Below are 26758 nucleotides of genomic sequence, written 5' to 3'. Positions count from 1 at the left end.
GGGAGGATGCGGAGGAGGGCGCGTTCGCTGTACAGGAGACGCGAGGGCAGTGGCGGAGATCAGAGAAGGCGTCCCGGAGGCGGGAGCTGCAGCAGGACTTGTAGGTGAGACTCTCCAAATGTGTTTCAGGGAAAGGGTGAGGGCTAAAAGTTTCGAGGGAACAGGCCCGTCCTAAGGATGAAGGCTCTGGAGGGAGGGGTATGGAAGGTGGCTGTTATTGGAGTGGTTTTTCTTGGGGGTTGACCTGATGATGGCACTTCAGACCTAGATTATACGCTTTGTCGGGGGAGGAGAGGACGGCGCCCGGAAGAGACCAGCTCCGGCGGAAAATAGGGCTCTGCCCAGGCGGGGACACCACTAGGCCTACCGCGGAAGGGCAGCGCGAGCCGGGAACAGCGGAGCAGGACACTTGCGTCTGGGACCGAGCGGGGCCCCGCGGGCCCCGCCCCCCAGCGCCAGGCCCCGCCCCCCGCCCGCGCGCAGGTAGGGAAGAGGCGGAGCGCTGGGGGGCCCCGCCCCCAGGAGCCACCGCCCAGGCGCGGGCCGGCGCCGCTACGAGCTGAGTCCCGCGAACTTGGGGCCGCAGGGAGGTGAGCGCGGGGCGACGGGCGGGGCCGGGTTCGCTGCAGCCGGGTTCGGGCCCCGGAAGGGCCGTGGGGTCGCGCCCAAGCATGCCCTGGGGCGGCGGGGCGCGGCCGGTGAAGGGGCTGGCGCTGCGGGGTACTCGGGCCACACGTGGGCCGAGCCCGAGGCCAGAGGCCGGGGCTCGACTCGGACGGGGCCGCTGGACCGGGTCTGCGGGCCCCTGGGACTCAGCTCGGACAAGACGCCTAAGGGGTGCCTGGGCCACGGGTCACCAGAGGTGGGGGTATGCTGATTGGGCAGAAGTTTAAAGTCCCGGGAGGAAGAGAGGGGACAGCCCCAGGGCAGGACCGCGCGGTCCCGCCTTCCTCCCAGAAGCGCCTGGAATTCATACCTTCCCCTCCCCTCCCCTTTCTCCTGGGTGAGCAGCCGCGGTCGGGGCGGAGTTTGTCCATTCAGTCTAGCAGAGGTGGAAACAGGTGCGGGAGGGTGGGCTCACAGCCAGGCTGGACCAGAGCTCAGAAATTGGACCCAGGACTCCTGACTTCTGGACAGAGGGGCTTGGGAAGGTTGCCCCTCCTCCGTTCCCCCAGGGCACTGTGTTGGGTTAGAGAGGAGTAGTCCCTAGAGTATAAACCCACCACCCCAGGGCAGAGGAGAGCCCAGGTCTCAGCCTGACTGGGTGAAAGGCCAAGGGGGAAGGCCTAGAATTGGAGCCCCTGAGAGGGAGTGTCTAAGGAGGGGAGGGCTTGTGGGTTTGACCCCACACGTGGACTGGCTTCTCTTTCCCAATGGCTATAGATTTAGGACCCTGTGTGGGTGGCATAATGAGCCCAGAGTCTGTGTTATGTTACTGTCACTCGCTGTAGGTAAAGCAGAGCAAAGAGTGGAAAGTGAAGCTTCTTTTAAAGCAGTGCTCCTCAACAGGGGGTGATTTTTGCCTGCCAGGGGACATTCGGCAGTGTCTGGAGACATTTTGGTTGTCACAACTCCGGGGAGGGGGTCTAGGGTGTAGAGGCCAGGAATGCTGCTAAACATCCTGCAGTGCACGGGGCAGCTCCCACCACAAAGAATTACTCAGCCCAAAGTGTCAGTAGTGCTGTGCTGAGGTTGAGCAGCCCTGGCGCAGTGCCCGGTCCACCAAGTTACTTCTCGTTGACTGCCCCTCCCTGCCTCAGTTTCCCCAGGGGTTAGAGGAGGAACTTGGAATAAGCCTAAATGAGATAAGCGGTAAGGAGGTGTGAGGGCAGTTATGCCCTAGCAGCAGGCCTCCCTTGGTGCCACAAGCCTGCCTCTTCCCTGCTTAAACCATGAGCCCTGCAGGAAGCAGTTCTGGGTGCTCTGGGGGAGGCGCTGGGAACAGGGGCCCTCTCACAGCTCTGTCCTGGAGTGTTTCACCCCTAGGGCACCTCCCACGCAGGGTGAGCCAGGGCAGCCCTGGAGGTCAAATACGCCTGTGGGGGGGCGGGCCGCGAGCTCTGTTCTCATAGATTTTCCCAACGCTGGACTGCCAGGTGGGCCTGGACGCCTGACGCCGTGTGACCAGCTGTAATTTTCCTTTCTGAACCCACACCTAATTCCTCCGTCACTTACACCAGGAAAATAACATCCGAGGAATAACAGGATGCCTAATTCCTTGCGGCTCCCTAATCTGCTTCCCTCCTGCAGTAGAAAGTTCCACCGAGGCTGTGGGAACCCTGGGTGAGACAAGAGGCCCAGGGTGGGCCCAGCTGCTGGTGGAGTGATGCGCCCCCTGCTCGTGGTGTTAGCTGAGCACCAGTGAGAGATGGAGGACAGCAGAGCCACAGGCCTGGGGTTCCCCCGGTAGGCATGACTTTGAATTATTTGGGTTGGACTCAAGGAGTATGCTCCCGCTTTGCAGGGAATTGGGGCGGGGGGCTGTCACAGCGGGGCGGGATGGGATGAAGCAGCCGTTCATGCCCAGGAGCCCAGGCCACCTCACTGCCCTCCCTTCCCACTTCCTGACAATATCCATCCCTCCCTCCCCCCACCATCCTGTTCACTTCTGGACCCTGGCCTCCTGACCTGGGAACCCTGGTGGGGTCAGAGGGTAGGTGGCAGTTTCTGGTTTGACTTTTGCTTTTTGATGCTTCTTTTGGTCTTTTAAGTTTAAATGGCTGGAGTGAGACTTTCATCTTTTCAGCTGAAAAAAAAAAAAAAACCCATAATAGTGACCCCCATCTGTTGTGTGCCTCTCAAGGCACAAAGCAGCATTCAGGCTTGGACAAAGCTGTTCAGGAAGTAATTGTCAGGGCCTGACATTGAACCTGGGCTGTCTGTTCCCAGGCCCAGCCCTAAAACCTTCTGCCATCTGCCGGCAAAAGAGTACCAGGTGACTTCTACCTGATTTGCTCATTTCTGAGCTGCAGCCATACCTGGTGTAACACACACGCACATATGCACACAGGCACACGCTCATTGCCTAGGAGGGGACCCCTGGCACTCGAAGAGGAGGAATAAATCACACCAGAAATGCACTGTGGGAGCTGCTGGGGTCCGAGCCCAGCTCTGAGTCAGTGGTGGTGTTTTCACTGTGGCCAGAGCTCTTCACAGGGTTCCTGTTGACTTGCTGTGTGAACTTGTCCCCAGGAAAGACCCCAGATGAGAGCAGGAAGTCAGGGGTGTATGTCTGTGCATGTGACTTGGATGAGCCACCTGGCACTTCCCTTTGGGTCGGGATGAGCGGTTGCAGGATTGGGGTGGCCCCGGCCCCCTGCCTGCCACCTGGTGCAGCATCAGGGGAGATGTGCTCTCCAGGTTGCAGTTCCCCTTGGGTCTCTGTGCCACCCACTTTGGAGCAGGCCTCAGTGTTGCCCTGGCCACCGTGGGGATTTCCAGAGTGAGCTCACGCCTCTGCTCCCAGTTTCCCATCTGGCTGGGCCAGGCGGGGGCAGGAGTGGCGGGGACGTCAGTGCAGGCTGACCTAGCGTGTGGTGACCCCGGCGGGGAGGCTGCCAGGCAAAGGCAGCTCTCAGGACTGGCATAAAGGAAACAGTTTCTTCTCAACTTCAGGGAAGTACAGAAAGCCACTGTGTCCACATTCCCTCATGCAGTAAGTTTATCCAGGGACCCAGATGCAAGACTTGAGGTTTCAAAGCTACAGGAAGGCACATTCCAAGCCCCTCTAGGAAAGTGGTTGGAGCTAAGCGGGCAGGGCAGACGAGGTGGGCCCATCAGGGACGCTGGTCTGGAGGGTGAGGGGTAGCAGTGGGAGGGGGTGATTCCCAGGTTGGGGAGCCAAGAAGCCAGGCCCAAAGGCTGGCAGGCACCTGGGCTATGAGAGAGTGGTCAGTAGGATGGGGGTCACTTAAGTAGTCCGTGCCTCAGTTTCCCCAGTGGGCTCACAGTAGTCTGCTTGGGAGGGTTGCTGTGAGGATTCCAGTGGTGATTCATGTAAAGCCCGGCAGGTGCCCGGCTGCACTAGGAGTGCAGGGAGGGAGCTGTCACAGTAACAGGAACGTGTCTGTGTGCCTTTGGCACAGACTCATGGTGGTGCCAGAGGTCTTACCTCGTCTCATGGGCTGTTGGGGGGATGAGGTGAGAACGTGCTGCAGAATGGCAGCACTGCTGTTATCCTGCAGAAGTGGCTGTGTCTGGGGGGCAGGGGAACCTCAGCACCACGGAGGCCATGGGAACAGAGGGTGGGTTTCCATCTGGGAGTGGAGGATCTGGCTGTGAACTGCTGGCCCCCGCCCTCCAGCATGATGGTGGGGGGGGGAGGTGGTCGTGGAGGCCGTGACCTTCAGCCCTTGCTCCCTCTGGCCGGGCTCCTTGGAGCTGGGAGCGGGGTAAGCTTGGTTTTCTCTGCCTCCCACGTGTGGCCCCGGAGCTTGTGGCGAGAGGGTCCTCAGGTGGTCCTGCCGGGCTGCGAGCAAGAAGCACCTTTTCCCTCTCCTGGTGGCTCTCCTCAGGTCATGCCTCTAGTGTGGGCCCCAAAGGCCTGGAAGAGAAGGTGAGAGAGCTGCCGTGGGACCGGGCAGAGGCAGGACTTGAAACTGCAGTCTGGCCTGAGCCCTGGCTGTTTAGCTCATGGCTTTATCAGCCAATGACAATCGTGAGATAAGGACAAGGGTGAGGGAATGTTTGTGAAAGCCCTTAGATAAGCTCGGAAGTGCCATCAAGCCTTAGGTGATGTCATTTCTGCTTGGGGGCCTGGGAGGGGCACATGAGTCAAAGGCCTGTGCACCTAAAACTCACCCCCAGCACCTGAGTCACCACCCCCCTGCCCGTTCTTTTGCCACTTTGCTTGACCAGTTCCAAGGTGGCAGGAGGCCACAGCCCCACCACGTAACTATGTAACCTTGGACAGGTGACTTCATCTCTTTGAGCCTCAGTCTCCCCACCTGTCAAGCAGAGATCTGTCACCTCTGGAGCTCTTGGCTCAGATGTAGGAACCGAGTGAGCGATGGTGGCAGAGGTCAGCTGGGAATAATAGAAGCTACCACTTACCAGCCACCAACTGTGTCCCAGGCACTGTGCACTCATGATCTCGTGTCATCCCTGGGGATGGGGGCTGCATCATCCCATTTTGCAGCAGAGGAAACTGAGGCTCAGAAGTGATAACTTGCCCAGTCTCCCAGCGGGTTAGGTGGCCAAGCCAGGGTTTAAGCCCTGTCTCCAGCTCCCCAGCCCTCATTTCTCAACAAGAGAACCCATACAGCTCCAAAGCAAGAGGGGGGGATGGGGTTGGGGACGTGTGTGGAGAGCTCCCCTGGTCTGAGTGGCCTGGATGGCCCATGTCCGTGTGCCCCCGAAGCCCTCGCAGCAGCCTTCGGGGCTGGGGCCAGCCTCTTCCAGGGAAGGAGCAAGCCCCAGGGCAGGATTCTGGGAAGTCTGGTTTATTAGCTCCTTAATGACTGTTTACAAGCTGAAAAGTGTTTGCCTGGCATGTTCCCTCCCTGCTAACAGCCGACCTGGGCTTCTAGAAGCGAGGGGCACCCAGCGCCCTGTCCTGAGTGTGTTGAGGTGAGGGACTCAGGGCAGCCCAGGGCCTGACCTGCGGCTGAGTGACGTTGGGTGAGGTGCTTGCTTCTCTGTGAGATGTGGTCAGACCTTGTCCCTCAGCTGCCTGTGCTCCCAGGGTGACCCCTAGCTAATGGTGACAGAGCCACCTAGATTGCAGACCCCTGGGAGGCTCCTTAGCATCTTATGCATAAACATACTGAGGCTCAGAGATGCCAAGGGGCTTGCCCAAGATCACACAGCGGTTGGGGCTGGGGCTCTGACCCTGTCTCCCCCAGTTGGACAGTGTTTTCACTGTCTGGAGCCAGGCCACGAGGAGTGGGTGGGAGTTGGGTGGACTCCGCCCTTGCAAGCACGAGACAGGCCTGCTCTGTGTGCCGAGGTTAGTCGTGTCTGGAAACAGCCTGGTCACGCCTCGGGGTGTGGGAGCCCCCAGCAGGCGTGAAGTGGGCCTCTCCTGCTCCCCCAACCCGTGCTGCACCCCATCCTCCCCCGACCACTGAGCATGTGCTAGGCCTCTGCCTGTTCCAAGGTCCAGTGGAAACCCAACTCCCAGTACCCCAAGATCCCAAGAGAGGCAAATCCTCACGAGTGTTTGGAGCAAAGCCTGGTTCACATCAAACCTGGGACAGCGTGGTGCCCAGAGGTGCCTGAGCCCTCTCCAGGATCCCTCCTGTGCCCTGGTGTCTGGCCTGGAAGGACCAGAGCCTTCTGAACCCCTAGCGGCCACTTCTGACTCCTCTCCTTCCCAGCAATGCTCAGGGAACAGCAGGGTTGGGACAGAATAGGCCACCTTCCCAAAGGAGGCCAGGCTGCTGGGCAGAGCACCCCAGGGCCTGGCCACTCGGCTCCCTTCCCGCTGTCGTCCTTAAGCTGCCATCGGCCCCCAGGCTCTGGAAGCTGCCACTGCCTGGGGTCTGGAAGGTCTCTGCTCAGCTGCTCTCCCCTGATCTGCTTCCATCAGCAGCTTCTGGAGTCCAGAGATTCCCAGAGGGGCCTCTGGGAGGGCACCACGGCGGGCAGGGCCCGGCACTGTGGTCAGCTGGGGAGATCTGGTGGCACTTCCACTTCCAGTAATGCCTGTCCCTGTATGTTGCCAGCAGCTGCCACACCTTAGGACGTGGGGACACGGGGCTCGGGCACTCCCAGCTGGCTTTCTGGAATTGGGGTCCCCACAGAAGATGGGGTATTCACATCTCTGCCAGCCCTGCTGGCGTGTGGTCCTGAGAAAGCCTCCGGGTGGTACAGAGTGGGGTTGGGAACATGGCAACCCGTCCTCCTCGCGCCCACACGCTCTTGGCGGGCACTGGGTTCCAGGCTGCCACCAAGAGCATGTGCCCAGCGCCCGCTTCCCGTGTCTGTGGTTGGCCGTGACGCCCAAGCCACTCTAACTGGGTCACGGGGAGCCCAGAGCCTGGGGTCTGATGGGGAAGGTCACCAGGTCCCTGAACCTGTCCCCAGGTTCTTTATCTTCTAGAGTTTGAGCAAAGCCCTTAAAGGTGGAGGAGGAATTGGGGCCTCCCCAGGCCAGGGCCCTCTGTGAGTGGGGCCTCTCCCTGTGGCTGGGGCACAAACCCACAGGTGGTTTCATTTTTCCTCTCCACTGGGGGCAGCTGGGCTGAAGGGTGAGCGTGCGCTGGGGCAGCCTGTGAAGTGTGTCTGCCGACTGGCACCTCTAGGGAAGTGGCTGCTTGCCAGGAGGGAGGGGGCCCAGGGACGGCTCCTGCTGGCTTCTGGAGATAGATCGGCGTCCTTCCCCCCCCCACCCCCGCCTTCTCTAGCTCTGATGGTTGGGTTTGCAGCCTCCAACTGGGACACTTTGCTTCCCTCCCTCTTGGTCTGTCCATTTTTTGTCTTCCTAGTCCTGCCTGACCCCCAGCTGGCCGCCTTTGCTCCCTCCTGCCTGGCGCTCCTGTCCCCAGGGGCTCTCGCCGGGGCAGGGAGGGTCCGGGGTGAGTCACCGGCCGTGTGGGCCAGCGGGTAGGGAGCCCGGGCGAGGCTGCAGTCTTTACGTGAGCTGCTCCTGCCGGGCCTCGTGGCAGCCGGAGTGGCTCCGAGATCAGCAGAACCAGGGGTTTCTCTGGGGATTGCTCCCTGCTGCTTCCTCCTTGCTGCTTTCTAAAAATGACCCAGTTCCCAGAAGGGCTGTGGGGAGGGAAGCGTCAGGTTTCGGTTTCTGTGACAGGGAAGCCGGGGAGAGAGGCCACTTCCTTGCCCCCCGCCCTCACCCCGACGTCCTGTGATTCAGCGGGGGACAGGCAGGTCCCAGCGGCCCTGGCCGCCTCCCTTCCCTGCAGACCGCCCGTGCACCGCCAGCTGGGAGGAACCTCTGGGCCAGGTGGTGGTTTCTTCCCTTCCTCTGTTCAGGGGACCTGAGGCCCTCCCCGTAGGGGTCCCGTAAACTTCCTGACCATGTCTCGTGGTTCAGAAAGCCTGTTTCCCCTCTGGAGGGGCTGCTCGCCCCTCCTCCAAGGGCCCCTCCCTTCTCTCTGTCCCCATTTCTGACCACACGCAGGCTGAGTCCTCGTGTCAGTCGCCTGCTTCCAGCTCGTGAGGTCCTCACAGCCGGGGGTATGGAGAATCCATCCACCGTTGGCAAGACCAGGGGAGCCTTCAGAAACCTGCTAGTGTGTCGGTGGCGGGCAGGTGGAGAGGGAAGGCGGGCGCCGGAGCCAGACTCCTCAGGACAGCGGAAGCACACGTGGGGGCAGGTGGGGAGGGGACGGTGGGCCCATGCAGCCTGGGGAGGGGGCACCCTGCCTGCGTGCGCCCCGGTAGTGCTCTGGCGGGGGACCCACCGGGGAGGCCCGGCTCACCCTGGCTGTGGCTGCCGGGACCGGGCTCAGCGGGCCGTGCCCAGCTCCACCCTTTGTGGGGAAACCGGCTTCCCCGGCGGCACCAGCTTGTAGTTTCTGAGTCTGTGTTTCTGCCATATGTGCCTGATCCTGGCTGCTGCTAAAGGGGTTATGCTACTGGGTGTGGGCATAGTGGTGGCTCAGACCCTGGGTTGGTCTACCCATGGGTGCCTCCGGGTGGTGTGAACTCTGTACTGCGCTGCTTCTTTGCATATGCACCCCTGCTACCCCATGCTGGACCCCCTCCCTCTACCCAGGGCCCTTTGGGGGTCTCCTAGGTATCCTGGGGCTGAAGGCTCTTTTCTGGGGAAGGTCCCACCGAAGCCAAAATTTTTGCGGGCAAGTGGCAGTGGCCCCGCCGGGTGGACCAGGCCCTCAAACCTCCCCCCCGCCCCCGCCCACGGTCTGGGCGCTGCCGCAAGCCTGGGGGTCTCAGAGAGCAACGGATGTGACTGGGCCAGGAGGAAGCCTGGTCCCAGGATGTCACAATTTCCTCTGCAGTGAGCAAGCACTTTCGGGGCACGGGAGATAAGGGTTGGGCGGGGCGGGTGCTCCCAGTGTTCCAGCACTTTTTCTGTCTGGTCTCTGCCATCTGGGCTGCTCCACGCCCTGGACTGGGGTTACGCAGGTGCCCAGAGTGGGTCCCATGACCCCTGCATCTGCCCTGAGCACCTGCCACCCCCTCCCCCTCCCCCTGAGCCCCGAGGCAGGGGCTGGGCTTCTGGTGCACCTGCTACCATCTCTGCACAAGTTGGGGGCACACGGTCTCAGGAGCAGGCCCTCCCGTCTGCGGTGGGGAGCGACTGGGGCAAAGTGGTGTGTGTTTTTGTTTTTTGTCCGCGCCCTGCAGCATGCGGGATCTTAGTTCCCCGACCAGCGATCGAACCCGTGCCCCCTGCAATGGAAGCGCAGAGGCTTAACCACTGGACCACCAGGGAAGTCCGCAAAGTGGTGTTTTTATGCCAAATGTGTGGGCCTCACGTGTGTCAAAGCTGGGCCATCCCCTTGTCCAATCCCTTCGCTTAACAGAGAAGGAAACTGAGGCTGTGCCGGTAAAGCTGCTTACAGGCCAGGGTTCTCAGCACCACCCTATGAAGATGGTTAAATGGCTCCCCGGGAAGGTGTGCCCCAGCCCTGTCTCTGCTCTCCAGGGCCGCGCCACTTCTCTTTGGGACCCCTAGGATTTCCCTGGGGTTGGTCCGGTCTCCCCAGTCCTTCGGCCTTGGATTGAGTCTGCCCTTCTTCCTGTCAGAAGATTGGGACAGATGCCAGCAGCACAGCAAGTCCTGGGCTAGGGGTCCCAGCCAGGGGTGGTATGGCCTTGGGATGGGGGGGCGAGTTGGGGAATCTGGGCTGTGCTGGAGAAGGGGGGGAACAGGAGGTCCTCTGGGGCCTCATCCTGGGACAGCATCCTCCATCCTTGGCCGGGCAGTGGTCACGGAGCAGGGGTGGGGCAAGCAGCACTCGGTAGAGCCTTCCAGAATGAGCCACTTCCTGGGCTGGCTGCAGGATTGTGGAAGACAGTTTCTGTTCAGGGTCAGTGTGGACTGACCATCTGCAGGCATGCATGCGCCCACCCTCTCCCCCGCCTTCCATCCAGTTAGCCATTAACGGGGCTAGCTGGGTTGTGGACCCTGTGCTACCCAGGGGTGGGTGGGAGATACCTACGTGTAGGCAAATCTCTGCAGGATGCTGTGAGAAAGTGGTTGATTTTGGCTGGTGGTAACGCGACAGGCTTCCTGGAGGAGGTGACACTTTACCCTCCCTAAAGCAGCTGGTAGGTGTTGGCCAGGCAGATGGGGTGGAGCCTGGTGGGCCAGGTGCAGGGCCTCCGATGAGAGGAAGCAGGAGCTTGGGGAGCTGCGGGGGACGTGGTGTGTCCAGTGGGGTGTGGGGCAGGTTTTGAAGGGCACTGGTGTTGACTGTGGGGAGATGTAATCAGCTGTGAGTTCCAGAAGGATCCTACCTGCTTGGTGACCTTACCCAAGCTCAAACCTGGCAGCCCCGCGCTTACCACCAGCCTTCCTCCACTGCATCCCTCCCTCCTTGGTGCCAGTTTCCCAGGGCAGTGCCCGCCTGGTGCCCTCTCACTGTACCCTGGTCCCAGAGGAGGCCAAGCTGGAGAACTTTCTGTGCAGGGGTCCCAGGTGAGGCTGTTGTCTTGGAGCTGTCCCCAGAGTGCTGCCGAGTGGCGTCCGAGGCGCCAGCCGGGCCAGCACCACGTCCCGTCTGTCTGTGATCTCCGAGTGGCCTCATCATCCACGGCCTGTCTGCCCTGGGATGCAGGGTCAGAACTCCCTGCCCTTAGGGGTAGAAGGGTGATGTCCAAGTCTTGCTCAGGCCTTAAGCAGGGAGCGTCCTGGGCCTCCAGCTCTGCGTCAGATCCCTCTCTGGCACCCCCTCCACACCCAGAGTTCCTCTCACCTGTAGTTGGACGACTTCAGCAACCAAGTGAAAGACCCCGCTCTAATATGTAAAGCCAGAGGGGTGCTGCCCCATGGAATCAGCGGGGAGCCCAGACCCTCCCCTGGCCTCCAGTTCACCCCATGGCAGCCCCTTGGGCACCTCTGGGTAACCCCAGCCCTCTGAGGAACACAGCTTGCAAAGTGCTGAGATGCTCGACCAAGTTTCCCTCCAGGCTGGACTCTCTACTCTGTCTCCCTGATAGGAGGCTGTCCAGCCCAGAGTGTACCCCAGCTTTAAGGAGAAGGGACGCCTGTTTCCCGAGGAGACTTCAGGCCCTATAGCCGGAGCAGTTTGAGTCCCAGCTGCTCCCCTTCCTGGCTGTGTGAGCTTGGGCAAGTTATTCAACCCCTCTGAGCCTCCATTCGTATCCACAAAATGGAAGCGATGATAATGTCTACCTCGAAGGGTGTTCTGAGGACAAAGTGGGATAATGCACGCGAAGGGCCGCGCAAGGCCTGGCCCATCTGGGGCCCTGACCCCGTCCTGACCCCGACGGCCCTCGGGGTTCTATCAAGCCAGGCCTGCCGCGTGCTCTGCTACAAGGCAATGTCCGCTATGCGGGACTTCTCAAAAACAAAGGCTTGCCCTGGAGTTGTTCACTTTTTTTGCACCAAGCTGCATATGTGGCATCTTAGTTCCCCGACTAGGAATAGAACCCGTGCCCCCTGCTGTGGAAGCACAGTCTCTTAACCTCTGGACCACGAGGGAAGTCCACAAGTTGTTCACTTTTTAATCCTTACTTTTATGTTGTGTGGATTTCACCTTAAAAAAATATATTAATTTAAAGAACCAAAACAACAGCAAAACACTGCCGAATCATTTGAACACTGCCTTGAATATCTGGCTTACTTTAATTGAAAACAGCTCTTAATCAGAAGATAGCCAATAATGCCTGCGTTTTTTATTTATTTATTTATTTATTTTTGGCTGTGTTGGGTCTTCGTTTCTATGCAAGGGCTTTCTCCAGTTGCGGCAAGCGGGGGCCACTCTTCATCGCGGTGCGCGGGCCTCTCACTGTCGTGGCCTCTCTTGTTGCGGAGCACAGGCTCCAGACGCGCAGGCTCAGTAATTGTGGCTCACGGGCCTAGTTGCTCCGCGGCATGTGGGATCTTCCCAGACCGGGGCTCGAACCTGTGTCCCCTGCATTGGCAGGCAGATTCTCAACCACTGCGCCACCAGGGAAGCCCCTCCTGCGTTTTTTAAAGTTAAGTGTTTCTAGTAAAGTTCTGTAGAAACAGGAAAAGAAAGTAGGGACCATCTTGATTATGGTTCCCAGCCCAGAGCCCAGGTCTTTAGGTGGTTTTATTAGGTAAATGCCCAGAGGCTTCTGGCCTCCAGGCAGTCTGAAGCATCCAGCTCATCACCACAAGGGCCTTTACTCCAGGGGGAGGAGGAGGAGAATATATCTCTTAATCCCTCACCTTTGAAGCTGCTGGAATTATCCCCATTTTATAGATGAGGAGACTGAGGTCAAGAAGATTAAGAGGTGCAGTAGTCCTGACATGCACCTTTGAGCCTGCCCTCCCTTCCTTATAGGCTGTGAGCACCAAGGGAGCTGCCCTGCTTGACCTGGAGCCATCTGTCCATCTTTCCTTCTGTCTCTGCATCCGTCCACCTCTCCGCAGAGCTGAGGCTTCACCCCAGAGCATCTGTGCAGAGTGAGGAAAGGACAAGAACATGCTCTAAAGTCCTCTGCAAGAAGACCAAGGAAGCTGTGAGCTCAACCCAAACCCTGAAGGTAGGAAGCTGGGTAGCCGAGTGGGCTGGACCCCAGGTACCAGCTGCTTTGCTTGCTTGCTTATATGATTTTCAACAAATATGTACTAATGCTGCATGTGGACCAGCACTCTTCTGGCAGTGGAGATGCAGCTGCAAATAAGTCAGAAAGAGGGCAGAGAGGGAGGTGAGCAGGGTAAAGTGATGGAGAGACACATGGGGTAGAGGGGGAGCTGCCTCAGGCAGCCAGGGAGGGCTTCTTGGAGGAGGTGGCGCTCAAGCTGGGGCCAGAATGATGAGAAGGAGCTACCTGCTCTGCTGTGTGATGATCTTATCTGGGGAGGAGGGGACCAGCAGGGGCAGAGGCCCAACATTATGGAGCACCTGTTGGAGACTTTTTTTTAACCAGCTTTACTGAGATATAGTTCACATTTAATTTATATAATTCACATAAAACTCATCCATTTAAAGTGTACAGTTGAATGGTTTTTAGTATATTCACAGGTGTATGCAACCATCACCACTGTCAACTGTAGAACATTTTCATCATCTCAGAGTGAAACCCACGCCCCTCAGCTGTCATCCTCCAGCCCCCTCCCCCAGCCCTAAGCCACGACTCATCCTTCTGTCTCTATAGATTTGCCTCTTCTGGACTTGGATCTGGACCCCTGGAGTAAGTGGTCTCTTTGTGTCTGGCTTCTTTCACCTAGCATAACGTCCCCCAGGTTCATCCGTGTTGTAGCCTGTCTCAGCGTAGCGTTCCTCTTCGTGGCTGAGTAATAGTCCACTGTGTGGATTTAGCACATTTTCTTTATCCATTTCTATGTTTTTTTTCCACAGATTATACTACACTTTTTTTTAAATCTTTATATTATAGTTGATTTACAATGTGTTAGTTTCAGGTATGCAGCAAAATGATTCAGTTATGCGTGTACGTTTATCTCTTCTTTTTAAGATTCTTTTCCTGGATAGGTTATTACAGAATATTGAATAGAGTTCCCTGTGCTATACAGGAGATCCTTGTTGATTACTTTATTTATAGTGGTGTGTGTATGTTAATCCCAACCTCCTAATTTATCCCTCCTCCCATCCATTTGTATGTTGGTGAGCATTTGGGTTGTTTCCACCTTTGGGCCGCAATGAACATGCCGCTGTGAACGTTCCTGAACAAGTTTCTGTGGCCATGCTGCCTGAGTGTGTGTCATGAGTGCAGTCGTTTGATGCCCAGGACACCTCTCTGGCGGAGCGGGTTATTCCTCCCTTGTAAGGTGAGGACTTGGGTGACCCATGGTCAAGTGCAGGTCAAGCCCTGGCCACCCGGCTCCAGTCTGTGCTTTTGACCACAACCCCTCAGCACCTCCTCACAGAGGCTTGGCAGATGCGGGGCAGTGAGGGGCCCAGGGTGGCCTGATGGGGTGGGGAAGGAGCAAGGAGGAGACAAAGCCACAAGGGGTCCAGAGGCCCCAGTGAGAAGTTTGGACTTTGCTTTAAGTGAGAGCTGGAGGTCCTGGCCTAGCATTGAGCAGGGAGTGACATGGTATGATTTGCACGTTTCAAAGGTGGATTCTGCCGCTGTGTGGAAAATGGTCCCGGGGTGGGAGCTTCGGGGGGCAGCAGGTAGAGGAGTCTGGAGGCTGTGGTCCTTCAGATGAGAGGCAATGGTGGCTCTTCTAGGAGCTGGACAGAGAGTGGGGAGCGGACAGACTCGGAACAGAGATGGCCCTGCCATCCCACACCTCGGCCGCCCGTCCCATGGCTGGAGGGCTCCTGTGTGACTCTCCCCTGAGTCGGCAGATGGATGTGAGGTCCCTGGCCTTGTTGCGAGGGGAGAAGAAATCAAACCTGCCCCAGCAGCCTTGGGACGTGGGGAGAGGAAATAGCGAAGGATTTTAGCAAGAAAAAGGTCACGGGCAGAGTGACAGATGAAATGGAGAGAATAGATGAGGCGGAGGTTTTAGTTCTGGTGGGTCAAAGGGGGTGTGGGTGTCAGTGGCACGATCATGTATGGAAAAGCACCAGGTGGAGGTAAACTGCTCCTTCCTCCTGGCTGGGCCATTTGGCAAGATCCATTGAAATTCAAGATGCAGTTACTCTTCAGTCGAGCAACTCCACTTCTAGAAGTTCGTCTTGCGATAATTCTGGGACAAGTACACATGGTATAGGCAAGGGTGTTCATTAACACTGGACACGAATCTAAACAACCATCAGTCTGGAATTAAGTAAATCTTGGTACATTCCACTCAGTGAAACCTTCCCAGTCATCAAGAAAGATCAGGTAAAGCTATCTGTCTGCATTGACAGGGAAGGATGTCCACGCTATAGAAGAAAAGGTATGAGTGCATGTAAAATGTTAAGTACATGTGTCCCTTTCCAAGTGCAGAGAGGCACCTGGAGAGGTGTGCACACCGAGCTCTTTCCTGGAACGTGGGGTGACAGGCGGGCCAGGAGTTCACTTTTCTGCTTTACAGTCTTCTGAGTCTTTTTTTTTTTTTTTTTGCAAGGTTCACATATCATCTTTATCATTAAGATATAATATTCTTCCTTTGTGAAAAGAAAAAAGTACCAGACAGGTGGCAGTTTCAGTTACCTTTGAAAGAGGAACCTGCCAACCCTGGGGGACAGGGACCAGTACGGTGGCTTTCTCATCTATGTGGGAATTAGGCTGAGCTGCTACTTCCTTACTCGAAGCCCAGGGATCTCTCCTCTGAGAACCTGCTCCCTGCACAGCTGTGGGCCCCTTGTCTGTGGGTTGCCAGGAGCCTTTCTCCTTGTCCTCCCCCAAGCCCTGCCCCCAGGACGAAGACAGGGCTCTTTGTCCAAGGAAGCTGCCTCTGGCCCCCTGGCCTGCTCTGGCCAGGCTGATGAGGTGGCCAAGATCACGGCAGCTCTGCATCCCTGGCCCTCAGCGTTCCTTTCTGGGTGAGGTCCTTGCCTGAAGCAGAGAGACTGGAAATGGAACGAGGTGGTAAGCTGGGGACCTCCCAGACCCCTGCTGCCCTGGAATGCAAATGAAGGACAAAAATACACCTTCTCACCATACCCCACCCAGCCCAGAGTCAGTCTCTGCTTCATGGTTTAGTGTCCAGAGTTAGGTTTGAACCAACTTTTTACATACAGGTTGTTCTCAGTCTGGGCTGCCTGCCCAGGCACCACCCTGACACCCTGGACTGTCCCCGTGTCCCCTCCTGTCCTGCCGCCTCTTGACACACCTGTGCCCCCTCCCTGTTTCCATTCCAGCTGCCCCGCCCACCATGGCCTCCGCTGACAAGAATGGCGAGAGCGTCTCCTCGGTGTCCAGTAGCCGCCTGCAGAGCCGGAAGCCACCCAACCTATCCATCACCATCCCTCCGCCCGAGACCCCAGCCCCCAGCGAGCAGGCCAGCATGCTGCCCCAGGTAAGGGAGCAGCTGGGCACTCGCCGCCCTGCCACCAGCCACCGCTGTGCCCCCATGGCACCTTTCGGGCAGTTTCACTTCCCGGAGGAGGGCCTTCTGGAGCCACAGCTGCCCTGTGGCCCTGCTGTAGGCTGCACCCCGTCCTTCCTGGCCCCAGACTTCACAGGGGCTGGGCCCTGAACTCGGTCTCCGTCTCATGGTGGGCCAGGGAAAATAAGAAACACTTGCCAGTTCCGCCTGGGAATTGGCTGTTTCCATTCCCTTGCCCGAGCCCTGGCCCTTCTGCGGGCGGTGGGCTGTCTGTGACTTGGGGGAAGGGGCACAGCGCGCCTGCAGCACCAGCAGCTTGATCCCAGCGCCCGGCTCCTGTGGGGGGATGGGGATGAATCAACGTCACCAGCAGTCCGGACCAGCGCTCCATAAGGAGCTCATTGAGAACCAGCTGCAAAGAGCGTGGGCTCCCTGCGCAGCCTGGGGCACCGGGGAGGCCGTCTCATGCCGCCCACTCATGCCAAGGGCTCTTTCAAACGTGTAAAGCCAGGCGAGGCCAAGGCTTAGCCACGGCTAAGGCCTAAGGCAGGAGCGCTGGATAGGGAGCTAGGGAAGTGTGTGCTGGGATCGCCGAAGACACTAGAAAATGGCGATGTGACCCCCGGAATGAAAGCAGCTTGGGGTAGCCTGGGGTCGAGGTTTGTTCTGTCTGGGTCTTCGCGTCGGGAGCCAGGGCAGAGCCAGCCGGGGATGTGGGCTCCGTGCAGCCACAGCCCCTGCTCCTGCCCGCTGTCCGCAGAGGCCCGGGAACCCAGCCTTCCTGAAGAGCGTCAGCCTCCAGGAGCCGCGGGCACGATGGCAGGAGGGCGGCTCGGAGAAGCGCCCCGGCTTCCGCCGACAGGCCTCGCTGTCCCAGAGCATCCGCAAGTGAGCACGCCTGCCGCATCCCCGCCTCCTCCCCACCCCGCCCTGGGCCAGTCAACTCTTGGGCCCTGGGCCCTGGGCCCCTGCCCGGGACGCACGGGCAGGCAGCCCATGTTCCAGGCGGGAAAACTGAGGCCCAGGCTGCTCTGTGCCTGGTCGGAAGCCACAGTGAGGAGGCTGCGGGGAGTCAAGGAGCTGGGGGTGGACCACTGCCCTTCAGGGTAGCTCCCGGGGCCTTCCCAGCTCAGCCCTCAGGCTCTTGACTTGATTCCCCCTCTGCCCATCTGGTTCCTGGGCACCGAACCAGGGGTCAAGGGGAAGCTGATCTGCCCCTCCCACTGCGTACACACACACATGTGCCCTGTCACCTCCCCTGCACACACACACACGTGCCCCGTCACCTCCCCTGCACACACACACACGTGCCCCGTCACCTCCCCTGCACACACACACACGTGCCCTGTCACCTCCCCTGCACATACACACACCTGTGCCCTGTCACCTCCCCTGCACACACACACACATGTGCCCTGTCACCTCCCCTGCACACACACACGTGCCCCATCACCTCCCCTGCACACACACAGTGCCCTGTTACCTCCCACTGCACACACACACGTGCCCCATCACCTCCCCTGCACATACACACACCTGTGCCCCGTCACCTCCCCTGCACACACACACACGTGCCCTGTCACCTCCCCTGCACACACACACACCTGTGCCCCGTCACCTCCCCTGCACACACACACACGTGCCCCGTCACCTCCCCTGCACATACACACACCTGTGCCCCGTCACCTCCCCTGCACACACACACACGTGCCCTGTCACCTCCCCTGCACACACACGTGCCCCGTCACCTCCCCTGCACATACACACACCTGTGCCCCGTCACCTCCCCTGCACACACACACACGTGCCCTGTCACCTCCCCTGCACACACACGTGCCCCGTCACCTCCCCTGCACACACACAGTGCCCTGTTACCTCCCACTGCACACACACACGTGCCCGTCACCTCTCTGCACACATGGCCTTTCTCTCATTGCGGCCGCTCCCGTGTCACACACCCGCCTGCCCCCTCCCCACGTGCTTCCGCAGGGGCGCAGCCCAGTGGTTCGGGGTGAGCGGCGACTGGGAGCTGAAGCGGCAGCACTGGCAGCGCAGGAGCCTGCACCACTGCAGCGTCCGCTACGGCCGCCTCAAGGCCTCGTGCCAGAGGGACCTGGAGCTCCCCAGCCAAGAGGTGCCCTCCTTCCAGGGCACCGAGTCTCCAAGACCCTGCAAGATGCCCAAGGTGGGCTCCAGCACGGGGTGCGGGGCGGCAGGTGACTTGGCCCGGGGCCCGGTCGACTCTGCTCACCACCTCCCTCCCGTCCAGATTGTGGATCCCCTGGCCCGAGGACGGGCGTTCCGCCACCCGGACGAGGTGGACCGGCCCCACGCCCTGCACGCACCCCTGACCCCTGGGGTCCTGTCCCTCACCTCCTTCACCAGCGTCCGCTCCGGCTATTCCCACCTGCCCCACCGCAAGAGGATCTCTGTGGCCCACATGAGCTTTCAAGCTGCCACGGCCTTCCTCAAGGTAAAGACACCTCTGCCCAGCCTGCTCCCTCTCTCTCCCCAGAGCATCTCTCTCCCCAGGCATCTCTCTCCCCAGGCATCTCTCTCCCCAGAGCATCTCTCTCCCCAGAGCATCTCTCTCCCCAGGCATCTCTCTCCCCAGAGCATCTCTCTCCCCAGAGCCTCTCTCTCCCCAGAGCATCTCCCTCCCCAGAGCATCTCTCTCCCCAGGTATCTCTCTCCCCAGGCATCTCTCTCCCCAGAGCATCTCTCTCCCCAGAGCATCTCTCTCCCCAGGCATCTCTCTCCCCAGGCATCTCTCTCCCCAGAGCATCTCTCTCCCCAGGCATCTCTCTCCCCAGGGCATCTCTCTCCCCAGGCATCTCTCTCCCCAGAGCATCTCTCTCCCCAGAGCATCTCTCTCCCCAGGCATCTCTCTCCCCAGAGCATCTCTCTCCCCAGGCATCTCTCTCCCCAGGCATCTCTCTCCCCAGAGCATCTCTCTCCCCAGGCATCTCTCTCCCCAGAGCCTCTCTCTCCCCAGAGCATCTCTCTCCCCAGGCATCTCTCTCCCCAGAGCCTCTCTCTCCCCAGAGCATCTCTCTCCCCAGGCATCTCTCTCCCCAGAGCCTCTCTCTCCCCAGAGCATCTCTCTCCCCAGGCATCTCTCTCCCCAGAGCCTCTCTCTCCCCAGAGCATCTCTCTCTCCAGAGCATCTCTCTCCCCAGGCATCTCTCTCCCCAGAGCCTCTCTCTCCCCAGAGCATCTCTCTCTCCAGAGCATCTCTGTCCCCAGGCATCATTCTCTGTGCCAAGAGCAGTGGTTGCTCCGGGATCCCTGGGCGGGGGGTGGGGTGGGGGGTGGGGTGGCAGCTCAAGCAGCCAGACTCACATCCTTCTAATGGTCCCACTAGAAATGGTGCACTTCTAGTTGTCCCTAGTGTGGACAGCTGGTTTCTGCACTGACACAAAAGGTGGAAAGTAGGAAGTGAAACGTGCCGGCACCACTCACTGACCTGTGTTTACTGAGCCCCCTTATGTGCTGGGCACAGGGGCTACAGAGTGAGTTGAGTCAGTGTCACTGCCCTAGAGGAGCCCTCAGCTCAGGTGAGGGCAGGTGTCACCATTCAGTGTGGTAAGTGCTGGGGCCCACCCAGAGGAGAGGCTGGTGTCAGGGAAGGCACTTGAGAAATATAAGGAAAGGTTTGCCAGGAAGGGAACAGCCTATGCAAAGGCCTGGAGTTAGGAGGGAGTAGCAGGCGGTTTTAGTGAAGGGTGGTTACAAGAGGAATGGCAGGAGATGGGATCAAAAGGTCAGTAGGGGCCTGGTGTGCCGTGCCAAGAAGCCTGTGGGAATAAGAGTGCAGGATGAGTGGTGGGGTGTCAGGTGCCCAAGCCAGAGGGCTGGAGGTCACCAGGGAGAAGTTAAGAGCCAACCGTGTCGAGATTGCTGCCATCAGGCTATGCAGGAGCCGGAGCCCAGTCCTGGCCTCTCTCGCAGATGCTCATGCTCTGGGCAGGGTCCCACCTCCCCGGACAGATGGGCTTGACAGAATCCTTTGGTGTCGGGGGCAGGGGCACCTGACCTGGGCTTGACGCCCATGCTTCTGTCTGGCACAGGGGCGCTCGGTACTGGATGCCACAGGACAGCGGTGCCGGGTGGTCAAGCGCAGCTTTGCCTACCCCAGCTTCCTGGAGGAGGATGCGGTCGATGGAGCAGAGACATTCTACTCCTCATTTTTTAGTAAGGCAAGCATGGGGTGTGTGGGCCCTCGGGGTCGGGGGGCCGGGGTGGGCGGGAGCCAGGAGAGGTCACCCGGCCTCAGTCATGCTCTGCTGGGAGCCCCTGAGATGTCCAAAGGCCCATCGGTGGGATGGGGGTGCGCCTCTCGGAGCTCGTGGGCCTCCGTCTTTCTGTCAGCAGGGCAAGGGCCTGGGGTGAGGAAGGGTGCCAGCCGGGAAAGTCACCATCAGGGCCCACAAACACGTGCCTTCTACCTCCCTCCCAAAGAGCCTGTCCGGCTTTGTCCTGCCCTTTAATTGAGCCATTGGGGGCAGTGCTGGAGACAGTGACTCCTCACACTGTCTCTTTTTGTGTCCCCGACTCCACACCCACTCCAGGAAGAAATGAGCTCCGTGCCTGATGATGTGTTTGAGTCGCCCCCACTCTCTGCCAGCTACTTCCGGGGCATCCCACGCTCGGCCTCCCCGGTCTCCCCCGAAGAGGTGCAGATCCCTCTGTGAGTTCTGGGCAGTCCTCCAGGTGGAGGGAGGCGGCACCGTGGAGAAAGAGCCCAACGACCCTCCCAGGGGGCTTCCCTAGACCACAGGTCCCTCCTGATCCCCCTCGTGGGATGTGGGAGGGGAGGACACCAGGCTGAGACCACCGTCCTCACCAGGAAGGAGTCTGACCGAGCCCCGGTGCCCGCGGCCAAACGCGGCAAGCGTATCGCATCCAAGGTGAAGCACTTTGCCTTGGACCGGAAGAAGCGGCACTACGGCCTGGGCGTTGTGGGCAACTGGCTGAACCGCAGCTACCGCCGCAGCATCAGCAGCACCGTGCAGCGCCAGCTGGAGAGCTTCGACAGCCACCGGTGAGCCACGCCGGCCTGGGGCCCCACCCACTCTGTGACAGTGGGGGGCGGTCACCGCTCTGGAGAGCCACTCCCAGGCGTGGGCCCAGGGGAGAAGGGCTGAGAGCCATCTAGGAGGGCCTGGGAGCGTCCAGGTTCCCCTGGGGCCCCTCTCGAAGCTCCCCTTATTGCTCATCCAGCCTTTGGTGAGCACCTCCTGTGGGTCAGGGGAGCAGCGACAGTCCCTAGGGTCACCCTACAAGCATGCATGTCACCTGGGAAGGGTTGTCGGGTGTTGCTGCCTCTTCTCCACCCCCCCCGCTTTCTGGGCCTGCTTCCTCTGCTGGGCTCCCAGACGGCAGCCCAGCAACAGGTGTTCACTGAGCACCGCCACACAGGCCCTGGAACAGCGGAGCAGGGCGGGCAGGGTAGGTCAGAGGGGCAGTTAGAAGCTGTGACCACGAGTGAAGGGACTGTGAAGAGGCCTGCACAGAGACCTCAGGGGCAGCCAGAGGATTGGGAAGAGGCCATTCTCAAAGAATGTACAATTAGCAGCAACCTGATAGACATTGGACCCTAAGTTACAAAAAATTAAGTGATAGCAGGTGTGGTGAGTGTCCTGGAGAAGGAGGACAGAGAGTGGGAGTGAACAGTTGGTGGGGAGGAGTGTCGTCAGGAGGAGCAGCAGTTAGCTGGTTGAAGAGAGATGGCAAGAGCATCCCAGGCAAAGGAAGCATCATGTGCAAAGGCCCTGGGGCTGCAGGGATTGGGGTTTGTTCCAGGAACTGCAGGAGAAGGAGAGGAAGGAGGCCAGGGAGGTGGGCAGACATAGCAAGGCCGTGCGACCAGTGGGGAAGGAGCCATGTTAGACTTTATCCCCAGGGCAGCGAGAAGCCATGGAAAGGATTTAAGCTGGGAGAGACGCGTAGAGGTGCATTTTAAGAGTTGCTGTGGAGAAGGATGAGTTGGAGGGGAGCGGTGGAGGGTAGGGAGCAGGTGCGAGCTGTTGGCGGCTGGGTGCCGCAAGGCTGAGGGTCAGGATGGGAGTTTGGCTCTGCTGACCCGAGGCCTCTGCCCGCAGGCCCTACTTCACCTACTGGCTGACGTGTGTCCACATCATCATCACGCTGCTGGTGATTGGCACGTACGGCATCGCGCCTGTGGGCTTCGCCCAGCACGTCACCACCGAGCTGGTGAGTGGGGCTAGGGAAGGGGGGCTCCGCCCTGGGGATCCTAGCCTCCCCACAAGAGGCGCCAGCATCTTGGGGCCACCCGTTCCCTCCCACGGCAACAACCTGGCCCAAGCAGGAGGGTGCTCTGGGCTCACCACTGCTTTGCTTCTCAGCCCCTTCCTGGAGGCCCTTCCCTGGGACAGAGAAACCCCTGACCCCCCCCCCATCCTTCCACCTCTGCACCAGGTACTCAGGAACAAAGGTGTGTATGAGAGCGTGAAGTGCACCCAGCAGGAGAACTTCTGGATTGGCCCCAGCTCGGTAAGGGGCCCAGGCAGGGACAGCATCTCAGCAGGGAGCCTCTGGCCTCTGTCACCCCCAGCTGGGCAGGAAGGGGGTTGGCTTGCCTGGAAGCCCCCCTCATCGGGGGCCCCTAGGGGGTGACTCTCAACAGAGCAGCCAGGTCTGGACCCCAGCTCACTCCCCCCGCCACGCCCTCCGCCCCCAGATTGACTTGATCCACCTGGGAGCCAAGTTCTCGCCCTGCATCCGGAAGGACCGGCAGATCGAGCGGCTGGTGCTGCGGGAGCGAGACCTGGAGCGGGACTCGGGCTGCTGTGTCCAGAATGACCACTCGGGCTGCATCCAGACGCAGGAGCAGGACTGCTCGGTGCGGGCAGAGGCCCTCCGACCCCTGCGAGCCCCACCCTGGTCCCCTGCACCATCTCCACTTGCCCCAGCCTGGGGGAGGGGCCCTTCAAGTGTCTACGTTGCCTCTGTCCTTCCTCTGCCCTCCCTGGCATCACACACCCCTGCACGCAGCTCAGCACAGGGAGGGTGCCAACCTCCCCAGCCCCAGAGCAGTGAAAGCTGGGTCTTGGGAGTGTCAGCAGCGGTGGGGGTCTGGGAGATGAGCCTGAGCCCTGGACAACAGGGCAAGAGCCCCTGCCCTGGAGGGGCCCTTGCCCACTCTGATGGTGGTGACCTTGTCCTAGCCATGACCAGCCTGCCTCCATCCTCCAGGAGACTTTGGCCACTTTTGTCAAGTGGCGGGATGATACGGGGCCCCCCATGGACAAGTCTGCGCTGGGCCAAAAGCGGACATCGGGGGCCGTGTGCAACCAGGACCCCAGGTACAGTCCCGGGGGACCCACAGCTGAGCTGAGAAGATGGGGCTGAGTATCATGTGGTCTGTGCCACCCATGGGGATGTTGGCCAGTGGGCGTGGCAGGCTGGGGATGCCGTGGCCCCTCTTTTTGCCCCCTCCGACCTCTGCTTCCAGAACCTGCGAGGAGCCGGCCTCCAGTGGTGCCCACATCTGGCCCGATGACATCACCAAGTGGCCGGTGAGTGTCCAGGGAGGAGAGCGGTCCGGGAAGGGTGGGGAGGGCCTGTGTGCTGCTGCACAGCCCCAGCCGCTGTCTCTGCCCCTCCTGGCAGATCTGCACGGAGCAGACCAGGAGTAACCGCTCGGGCTTCCCGCACATGGACTGCCAGATCCGGGGCCGCCCCTGCTGCATCGGCACCAAGGGCAGGTGAGCCGGCCTGGACCCTCTGCCCGGAGCCCCTGTGCTCCCCCTCTGCCACCCACCACCCAGCTGGCGTCCTCCCTCCCCACTCGGGGGCCGTCCGTGGTGTGGGCAGGTTCCTGCAGAGGGGCACCGCGTCCTGCCAGCGATGCCTGCTGCGGCCGGGCACTGGGCACTAGGCGGGGGGGGGGGGGCAGGACTCAGGCCCCAGATGTTCGCCTTGCCTCCCTGTCCCGCAGCTGTGAGATCACCACTCGGGAATACTGTGAGTTCATGCACGGCTATTTCCACGAAGAGGCCACGCTCTGCTCCCAGGTGAGGTGGGGTCTGGTGGGGCCCTGGGCACGAGCAGCCAGGCGCAGCAGCCTGCATGCCCTCCTGCAGTGGGTCTCTGGTCCTGCCCCCTGCAGCGGGGCCTCGGACCCAGCCGGACCCCAGGCACTGACTGCCATGCTCTCACCCCCAGGTGCACTGCTTGGACAAGGTATGTGGGCTGCTGCCCTTCCTCAACCCTGAGGCCCCAGATCAGTTCTACAGGCTCTGGCTGTCTCTGTTCCTCCACGCTGGGTAAGAGGTGCCCCGCTGCCCACCCCCCAGACCCTTGTGGGGCCCGCCCACCTGGACTCCCGGAGGAGGGGCCCCTGGGCCAGGGCGCAGCCGGCACAACCCGCCAGACCCCGCTGCTCCCGAAGTACCTGGCTGGCAGACGGTGGGGGGGGGGAGCGCTGATGCCCGGTGTGTCTCCGCCCAGCGTGGTGCACTGCCTCGTGTCTGTGATCTTCCAAATGACCATCCTGCGGGACCTGGAGAAGCTGGCCGGCTGGCACCGCATCGCCATCATCTTCGTCCTCAGCGGCATCACCGGCAACCTCGCCAGTGCCGTCTTCCTCCCGTACCGCGCGGAGGTAGGGACTCAGGATGCGGCAGGGAGGGCTGGCTCTACCGCTTCCACGCCTCCCGCCTGGCTTGGCCTGAGGGACGCACAGCCCCTGCCACGTCAGGCTCAGCAGCGGATGGACAGCTAAGCTGGGGGCTTCCCGGCCGATTCCTTAGTCCGTTCCGAGGCGCGAGGGAGCAGCGATGCCTCCTGGGTCACGTGTAGAGGTCACCTCCAGAAAGACCTTCTGGACCCCGTGCCTCACTCTGCCTCTTCTCTGCTTCATTTCTCTCCTTGACCATGACCACCGCCTGCCAGCGCGTCCCATACCTATGAGTTGGGCCATATGAGGTTGCCCTCGTGCGACCGTTCTTGACCCAAAGAAACGGCAGTTTTTTGATCAGTTCAGCCTCACGCTGTGGGCTTGTTCAGTGTCTGTCCCTCCCCACGTGCGCTGCCTGGAGCAGTCTGTCCTGCTTATTGCACTGGGCGTGCACGTAGTAGGTGCTCAGTGTTGCAGAAACGGTGGGTGGAACGAGTCCAGCTTTGTTTCCAGCAGCTCCAGCTGCACCTCTCCTGCCCCCCGGCCGTCAGGTTCAGGGTCCCCACCCTGGGAGGGGCTCACGGAGAGGATGACCCAGGTCCTGGGGCTCCAGCCCGGCTGTGCCCAGGCATCCCCACAGGCTCCCACCTGGCACCTGGAAGTGACCCTGTCCCCTCCCCACCCGCCCACCCCAGGTGGGCCCGGCAGGGTCTCAGTTCGGCCTCCTGGCCTGCCTCTTCGTGGAGCTCTTCCAGAGCTGGCAGCTGCTGGAGCGGCCCTGGAAGGCCTTCCTGAACCTGTCGGCCATCGTGCTCTTCCTGTTCATCTGCGGCCTCCTGCCCTGGATTGACAACATCGCCCACATCTTTGGCTTCCTCAGCGGCCTGCTGCTGGCCTTCGCCTTCCTGCCCTACATCACCTTCGGCACGAGTGACAAGTACCGCAAGCGCGCCCTCATCCTCGTGTCGCTGCTGGTCTTCGCCGGCCTCTTCACCTCGCTGGTCATCTGGCTCTACGTCTACCCCATCCACTGGCCCTGGATCGAGTACCTCACCTGCTTCCCCTTCACCAGCCACTTCTGCGAGAAGTACGAGCTGGACCAGGTGCTGCACTGACCACCTGCCTGGCGGGGCCGGCGCGGCTGCTCCCACGCAGCGCTGAGGACACGGGGACTGTGCCCGGGCCAGGCTGCCTGCCTGCACAGCTCCCACCCCCGCTCCAGAGACCCTGTGGGGCCGGCCCTGCTCCCAGGAGCTCTGCCCCGAGGAGAGGCTGAGTCTGCGGGAGACGGTCATCAAGGGGGGGCTCCTTGGGGAACTGAGGCCCCCCTTCCCAGGCCCGGGCTGGGGGACACTCCAAGCATGTGCTTCTCTGCAGCTCAGGACCCAGGCCCTGACATCACCCTGCTCCCCTGCTGTCAGGACCACTTCCTGGGGGGTGGGCTCCTTTCTTCCCAGGGTCCTGGGCTGCTGCCCGTCTCCCACCTCTGGCTCTGCTGGTACGTTCCCCCTCCCCGTTGCTGTGAGCTTGCCCTTCCTGGGGACCTGGCTGGGGTTCCCACCAGGTTCCCAGCCCTGCCTGGCCACGGCCCCTTCTTGTTTCCCCTCCCATCTCTGCCCTGTGAGTCCACGCCCTGCATTCATCCGTGGCCTGGTGAGCCTGCCCATAACGCTCCGGGTCCGAACCTTCTGGGACGGGGTTTGGCCGTGGTCTGGGGCAGAGAAGGAGCAAAGAGACACAGCTAGACTGGGAAGCCTAGAGCCTCCGCTGTTCTCAGCAAACAGAGGCTGAACCCGCCCCGCACCCAGGCCCCCCAGCCCCTCCCAGCCCAGGCCCTTCCTTCAAGTCAGTGTTCTGCCACCTGGGGCTGGACTGACGCCAGCCAGCCCACCATCCTCTGCCTCACTCCTGCCCAGGCGAGGGCAGGGCCACCCCAAGGATCTGTGTCCAGGGGTTGCCCAAGGTCAATCAGGCCTTTTTTTTTTTTTTTTTTTACCAGTTTATATTATGGTCCTAATTTTTTTAAAGTAACGCTAACTTTGTATGGACGATGTCTGAAATGTATTAAATGATATTCTTCAAGAAAA

General features: G+C 60.4%; 1 protein-coding gene across 9 annotated transcripts; it reads left to right on the top strand.

The window, feature by feature from the left end:
* On the top strand, positions 1-26758 carry RHBDF2 (rhomboid 5 homolog 2). 9 transcript variants are annotated; one of them, XM_082371149.1, is made up of 20 exons: positions 7-104; positions 263-483; positions 12423-12624; positions 15840-15997; positions 16788-16915; positions 18017-18212; positions 18297-18500; positions 20098-20226; positions 20599-20717; positions 20877-21071; positions 22132-22243; positions 22469-22543; positions 22731-22892; positions 23246-23355; positions 23505-23568; positions 23663-23757; positions 23991-24066; positions 24218-24318; positions 24503-24656; positions 25367-26758. In XM_082371149.1, the coding sequence occupies exons 4-20, from the start codon at positions 15854-15856 to the stop codon at positions 25784-25786; spliced, it is 2484 nt and encodes an 827-aa protein (XP_082227275.1). In that variant the 5' UTR covers positions 7-104; positions 263-483; positions 12423-12624; positions 15840-15853; the 3' UTR covers positions 25787-26758. The 9 variants fall into 9 exon arrangements, with proteins under 9 accessions (XP_082227277.1, XP_082227275.1, XP_082227280.1 ...); XM_082371148.1 differs by lacking the exons at positions 7-104; positions 263-483 and adding exons at positions 492-590; positions 13240-13275; XM_082371150.1 differs by lacking the exons at positions 7-104; positions 263-483 and adding exons at positions 576-590; positions 2251-2406.

The sequence above is a fragment of the Balaenoptera borealis genome (genome assembly GCF_965194805.1).
Source record: "Balaenoptera borealis genome assembly, chromosome: 20".
NCBI classification, from domain to species: domain Eukaryota; kingdom Metazoa; phylum Chordata; class Mammalia; order Artiodactyla; family Balaenopteridae; genus Balaenoptera; species Balaenoptera borealis.
The sequence above is the reverse complement of the archived record's forward strand: the minus strand, read 5'-3'. Positions and strand labels throughout refer to the sequence as shown.